This window comes from Oncorhynchus clarkii, unplaced genomic scaffold (assembly GCF_045791955.1).
Source record: "Oncorhynchus clarkii lewisi isolate Uvic-CL-2024 unplaced genomic scaffold, UVic_Ocla_1.0 unplaced_contig_13079_pilon_pilon, whole genome shotgun sequence".
In the NCBI taxonomy this organism is placed as follows: Eukaryota; Metazoa; Chordata; class Actinopteri; order Salmoniformes; family Salmonidae; genus Oncorhynchus; species Oncorhynchus clarkii.
In genome coordinates this window covers 17,000-23,935 of record NW_027258589.1, presented here as the reverse complement: position 1 = coordinate 23,935, position 6,936 = coordinate 17,000, and the positions used below count along the sequence as shown (strand labels likewise).

The window sequence follows — 6,936 nt, the reverse complement described above, 5'->3', positions numbered from 1 at the left end:
TGTGTATAATACACACTGGTACATGTGTGAAATAGGACAAATGTAATCAACTACCACATCCTGATCATTATTACACAACTCTCAGTCAACAAGCAGCTGACACACACACAGACAGCCATCTCATTGGTTCATATTAACGTCACCGTCATTGGCTGCTGAATAACTCTAGTTCCAGCAACAATTATTAAAGGAAACGATGTCAGACACACGTGACTCCCTTCACTACCTCATTACTCATTGGTGTAGACAAGCTAGGTCCCCCATATACCTACCGGGGCAGAGGGCATGGTGTAGGGATGGTGGTGGAAGGCTACCTTTGCATCCCAAATGGCACCCTATTCCCTGTATAGTGCACTACTTTAGACCAGAGCCCTATGTCACCCTATTCCCTATATAGTGCACTACTTTAGACCAGAGACCTATGCGCCGTAGCACCCTATTCCCTATATATAGTGCACTACTTGGGCTCTGGTCAACAGAAGTGCACTATATAGGGAGTTGACTGCTATTTGGGAGCCTGTGTAAATAACATTTAAACCAGTTGATGATGTTTCTAAAAGTCTCATTTCTTTATTTATATTTGATTTGTTATTAATAGGCCTGCTGTGTCCTCTTAAACATCATGTGCATCTGAGATGGTACCCTGTTCCCTGTATAGTGCACTACTTTAGACCAGAGCCTTATGGAACCCTATTCCCTGTATAGTGCACTACTTTATACCAGAGCCCTATGGAACCCTATTCCCTATATATAGTGCACTACTTTAGACCAGAGCCTTATGGAACCCTATTCCCTATATAGTGCACTACTTTAGACCAGAGCCCTACGGAACCCTGTTCCCTATATAGTGCACTACTTTATACCAGAGCCCTATGGAACCCTATTCCCTATATATAGTGCACTACTTTAGACCAGAGCCCTATGGGCCGTAGCACCCTATCCCCTACATAGTGCACTACTTTAGACCAGAGCCCTATGGGCCGTAGCACCCTATCCCCTATATAGTGCACTACTTTAGACCAGAGCCCTATGGGCCGTAGCACCCTATTCCCTATATAGTGCACTACTTTAGACCAGATCCCTATGGGCCGTAGCACCCTATTCCCTATATAGTGCACTACTTTATACCAGAGCCCTATGGGCCGTAGCACCCTGTTCTCTATATAGTGCACTACTTTTGACAAGCCACTAGGGAATAGGGCTCTAACCAAAATTAGTGCAGTCTATAAGGAATAGGGTACCATTTGAGAGGAGGGAAAATATTGGTCTGGGTTTTGAAAGACCTCATGCAAACATGTTTAATGCATTGGAAGTCGACAATGATTCTTTGCATAGTCACTTCACCCCTACCTGTACCCCTGCACATTGACTCAGTACCCCCTGTATATAGCCTCTTATTGTAATTGTATTGTGTTACTTTTTATTTTTTTAAATGTACTTTAGTTTATTTTGTAAATATTTTCCTAACTCTTCTTGAACTGGACTGTTAGTTAAGGGATTGTAAATCAGCATTTCACGATAAGGTCCACACTTCGGCGCACGTGACTAATAAAGTTTGATTTGATTTGGATTTGAGATGACATCAAATAAAATTGTATTTGTCACGTGCGTCGAATACAACCTTGTAAGAAATGCTTACTTACAAGCTCTTTCAGAGATTACATTACATCACACACACACACGCACGCACGCACGCACGCACACACACACACACACACACGCACACGCACACACACACACACACACACACACGCTCAGGTGGATCAAGTGCCATTTCCTACCAACCCAGTAGATGACGCACTGAGACAGTACTCCTGCCAAAGACGGGAAAGAAGTCATGTGCTTGTCCCGTGATCAAATGCGGAAGTGTTGAAATATATCCATAGCGACAACAGTTTACCCTCTCTATTTCATATAGATTTTGCTGTTTTATTTTCTGCATTTCTCAGAGAAATGGAAGGATATGCCAAAACATCACTTAGCACCACGTATGCTGGAGCCCCGGATTTCAGAGGGTAAGAGAGCGTTAATTATTCAGTCGTCGTATTAGATAACGTTACTAACAGTAGTTAGTTAACATTAGCCCATTCATTACATAGATAGCTTGGCGCTTTAGCCAGCACGTCAACTGGGAGGTCGCGGGAGGATTTTAAGGGGTCGCGGGACTTGTGTAAGAAAAACAAGATATATAATAATAACACATTTAAAAATGTAAAATATTTTGAAAGGTAACCTCCGCATCGAAACTTTTATTTTGAAAGGATACCGCCTCACCGCTTATTGCTGCTGTATTTACACGTGTAGCGGGTCGGTAGTGGGGTTCGGTATCGGAGGGTTTTCGGGCTGCACACACTCACTGACCAAATACAATAATGTTCTCGCCCCACACGCAAAAACTGATCCAATGAAATGACAGATTTCTAGACACACACACACACACACACACACACACACACACACTGGACCAATAAAAATGTCATTCTGACACATTGTTTTGTTTTAAATGTGACATGTCGTCCAATCAGATAATACAGATTTTCAGTTAGATTGATTGACAGCTAACTAACTATCCAGATGTGTTCTGCAGGCATTGCACACGTGTATAGTTAGCTGTCATTTAACTCATGTGGGCTAGCTGTCAGAGTAAAATCATGGACACATTTTTAAAATGTGCAGCTCCCTCTTCTGCTGCTTCCAATGTCAACGACAAGGCAGACAACCCGGTCCCCTGTCGACTGGAGAAAATATAACTCCGACTTCATGGAATATGGTTTTCCATATAAAGAAGCCAGGCAGGGTGAGTGTAGGCCGCTGTGCGTCCTATTCAATGAGCTGTTCGCTGATGAGAGCAGGAAACCCTCCAAAAGGAAAAGACATCTGGACACCAAGCACCCAAGCCACAAAGATAAGACAGCTGACTAAGTTGGTCAACTATTTTTAAAAAGAGTTCCAGGAAAAGCAGGTGTTTCCAGACCGTCTTTAGGGACATGGAGAGGAGCACCCGCAGGTGTTTTCAGACCGTCTGCAGGGACATGGAGAGGAGCACCAGCAGGTGTTTTCAGACCGTCTGCAGGGACATGGAGAGGAGCACCAGCAGGTGTTTTCAGACTGTCTGCAGGGACATGGAGAGGAGCACCAGCAGGTGTTTCCAGACCGTAAGTAGGGACATGGAGAGGAGCACCAGCAGGTGTTTTCAGACCGTCTGCAGGGACATGGAGAGGAGCACCAGCAGGTGTTTCCAGACCGTAAGTAGGACATGGAGAGGAGCACCAGCAGGTGTTTTCAGACCGTCTGCAGGGACATGGAGAGGAGCACCAGCAGGTGTTTTCAGACCGTCTGTAGAGACATGGAGAGGAGCACCAGCAGGTGTTTTCAGACCATCTGCAGGGACATGGAGAGGAGCACCAGCAGGTGTTTTCAGACCGTCTTTAGGGACATGGAGAGGAGCACCAGCAGGTGTTTTCAGACCGTGCTCTAGACCCACTAGAGGGCAGCACCACTGTTTTACAGTGTTGGTGATCATTCTGAGTTTCCCCACTAGAGGGCAGCACCACTGGTCTACATTCTGAGTTTCCCCACTAGAGGGCAGCACCACTGGTCTACATTCTGAGTTTCCCCACTAGAGGGCAGCACCACTGGTCTACATTCTGAGTTTCCCCACTAGAGGGCAGCACCACTGGTCTACATTCTGAGTTTCCCCACTAGAGGGCAGCACCACTGGTCTAAGGTATTTTAGCTAGCTCTATCAGTATTAACGTCCCATAGCTAACAGTAGGTCTATGCATTCAATAATATCAAACACATGCAGTTCACGTAATGTACTCACCCAGAGCCACCACCAAGACATATGATGGAGGATATATATTGTCTCTCCTGCAGGAATGACAGTTCTCTGGTATCTGCTCTGAAAACTCTTCTCTTCTTCACCATCCTGATGGTCACCCTGCCCATAGGACTGTACTTCGCATCAAAGGCATACATCTTTGAAGGTAAATCATTATTTCTTGTCTGAGAGAGGCCTAAATATCCCAATCAATATTCAAAACAATTTATTTGAATTTCCTCCTGTCTCCTCCTCCCCTCTCCTTCCTCCCACCTCTCTCTCTCCTCCTCCCCTCTCCTTCCTCCCACCCCTCTCTCTCCTCCTCCCCTCTCCTTCCTCCCACCTCTCTCTCTCCTCCTCCCCTCTCCTTCCTCCCACCCCTCTCTCTCCTCCTCCCCTCCCCTTCCTCCCACCCCTCTCTCACCTCCTCCCCTCTCCTTCCTCCCACCCCTCTCTCTCCTCCTCCCCTCTCCTTCTTCCCACCCCTCTCTCTCCTCCTCCTCCCCTCTCCTTCCTCCCACCTCTCTCTCTCTCTCCTCCTCCCCTCTCCTTCCTCCCACCTCTCTCTTTCCTCCTCCCCTCTCCTTCCTCCCACCTCTCTCTCTCCTCCTCCCCTCTCCTTCCTCCCACCCTCTCTCTCCTCCTCCCCTCTCCTTCCTCCCACCTCTCTCTCTCCTCCTCCCCTCTCCTTCCTCCCACCTCTCTCTCTCCTCCTCCCCTCTCCTTCCTCCCACCTCTCTCTCTCCTCCTCCCCTCTCCTTCCTCCCACCTCTCTCTCTCCTCCTCCCCTCTCCTTCCTCCCACCTCTCTCTCTCCTCCTCCCCTCTCCTTCCTCCCACCTCTCTCTCTCCTCCTCCCCTCTTCTTCCTCCCACCCTCTCTCTCCTCCTCCCCTCTCCTGCTCTCCTCTCTCCAGGTTCCCTACAGATGTCTACCTCAGACAGTTATTTCTATGCTGCCATCGTAGCTGTGCTGGCCGTACATGTGGTTCTGGCTTTGTTTGTCTACGTGGCCTGGAACGAGGGCTCCACCAAGGACAAGGGGAAACACGACTAACCCTTAACCTGGCCGTGCTGCTGGCCCAGAGAAGGCCTGGACCAAGCCACTTCCAGCCCCCACCCCAGCCGGGCTTCTCTCCAGCCCCCACTCTGCCTGGCTTCTCTCCAGCCCCCACCCTGCCTGGCTTCTCTCCAGCCCCAACCCAGCCTGGCTTCTCTCCCGCCCCCACCCCAGCCTGGCTTCTCTCCAGCCCCCACCCTGCCTGGCTTCTCTCCAGCCCCAACCCAGCCTGGCTTCTCTCCAGCCCCCAACCCCTTGTTTGACCAGCCCCCAACCCAGCCCCCAACCACCGCCTGGCTTCTCTCCAGCCCCCACCCCACCCCCTCTGTTTGACCAGCCCCCAACCCAGCCCCCTGTTTGACCAGCCCCCAACCCAGCCCCCTGTTTGACCAGCCCCCCTCCCAGCCCCCTGTTTGACCAGCCCCCCTCCCAGCCCCCTGTTTGACCAGCCCCCTGTTTGACCAGCCCCCACCCCAGCCCAACAGCCATGGAGGGGTTCATACCGAGTCCATCTCCTGGTGTTAGGAGAGAATAATGTATTGGCTGTTTCTGAGCTTCTGCTCAGTGTATTTTGTAACAGACTGAACACCTTCCCTGTCATGTGTTACAGCCTGTGTCATAAACTGGGCCCTGGCCAGAGACGGCCGTGAAATGCCAGTTCACAACTGGAGCGTGCATGTAGAAATGTATTGTCTGCGTCCAACCCTATTCCCTATTTAATGCACTACGTTTGACCAGGGCCCCGTAAGGCTGCATGACCAGGGCCCCGTAAGGCTGCTTAACCAGGGCCCCGTAAGGCTGCTTGACCAGGGCCCCGTAAGGCTGCTTGACCAGGGCCCCGTAAGGCTGCTTGACCAGGGCCCCGTAAGGCTGCGTGACCAGGGCCCAGTAAGGCTGCTTGACCAGGGCCCAGTAAGGCTGCTTGACCAGGGCCCAGTAAGGCTGCTTGACCAGGGCCCCGTAAGGCTGCTTGACCAGGGCCCCGTAAGGCTGCTTGACCAGGGCCCCGTAAGGCTGCTTAACCAGGGCCCCGTTGACCAAACGTAGTGGATTATACAGGGAATAAGGTGCCATTTTGTTTTCTGTGTGTTTACATCATGTCACTGCTGTTGTGGTTGGATCCGTCCTTGTTGACCGGATTCATTTAAGAGCGTTGTGTTTTCGTGCGACTGTCTGTAGACGTTTATTTTTGGTTGTAATTTGATGTCTCCAGAAGTGTAGTATAATCGTCAGGGTACTCAAGAGTAGTATTTCAACTCCAGAGTGTTTGTTATGATGAAACATTAAACAAATCAAATGATCCATACTTTGATGAACTGTGGAAACATTTTAGTTCTGTAGCAGATGCTCCTATCCAGAGTAGTGACTACTGACTGAGACACAGCAAGCACCATGCTCTACTGACTGAGACACAGCAAGCACCATGCTCTACTGACTGAGACACAGCAAGCACCATGCTCTACTGACTGAGACACAGCAAGCACCATGCTCTACTGACTGAGACACAGCAAGCACCATGCTCTACTGACTGAGACAGTCATACAGACATCATTATGTATGGCTCAGAGACACAGCAAGCACCATGCTCTACTGACTGAGACACAGCAAGCACCATGCTCTACTGACTGAGACACAGCAAGCACCATGCTCTACTGACTGAGACACAGCAAGCACCATGCTCTACTGACTGAGACACAGCAAGCACCATGCTCTACTGACTGAGACACAGCAAGCACCATGCTCTACTGACTGAGACACAGCAAGCACCATGCTCTACTGACTGAGACACAGCAAGCACCATGCTCTACTGACTGAGACACAGCAAGCACCATGCTCTACTGACTGAGACACAGCAAGCACCATGCTCTACTGACTGAGACACAGCAAGCACCATGCTCTACTGACTGAGACACAGCAAGCACCATGCTCTACTGACTGAGACACAGCAAGCACCATGCTCTACTGACTGAGACACAGCAAGCACCATGCTCTACTGACTGAGACACAGCAAGCACCATGCTCTACTGACTGAGACACAGCAAGCACCATGCTCTA

The 6,936-nt window shown here is 49.8% G+C and overlaps 1 protein-coding gene across 1 annotated transcript; it reads left to right on the top strand.

Annotated features, from left to right (window-relative positions):
- The first annotated feature begins 1,861 nt into the window (after window positions 1–1,861).
- Window positions 1,862–6,191, top strand: LOC139397423 (vacuolar ATPase assembly integral membrane protein vma21-like). Its single transcript, XM_071144151.1, has 3 exons — window positions 1,862–2,015; window positions 3,880–3,989; window positions 4,739–6,191. Exons 1-3 carry the CDS (start codon window positions 1,954–1,956, stop codon window positions 4,876–4,878), a joined length of 312 nt encoding a protein of 103 aa, XP_071000252.1. The 5' UTR covers window positions 1,862–1,953; the 3' UTR covers window positions 4,879–6,191.
- Window positions 6,192–6,936: the final 745 nt, after the last annotated feature.

Coding starts and splice junctions, on each gene's coding strand:
- LOC139397423 (XM_071144151.1), top strand. CDS start 1,954: ATGGAAGGATATGCCAAAACATCACTTAGCACCACGTATGCTGGAGCC. Junction 2,016..3,879: donor GGAGCCCCGGATTTCAGAGG/GTAAGAGAGCGT, acceptor TCTCTCCTGCAG/GAATGACAGTTCTCTGGTAT. Junction 3,990..4,738: donor AAAGGCATACATCTTTGAAG/GTAAATCATTAT, acceptor TCCTCTCTCCAG/GTTCCCTACAGATGTCTACC.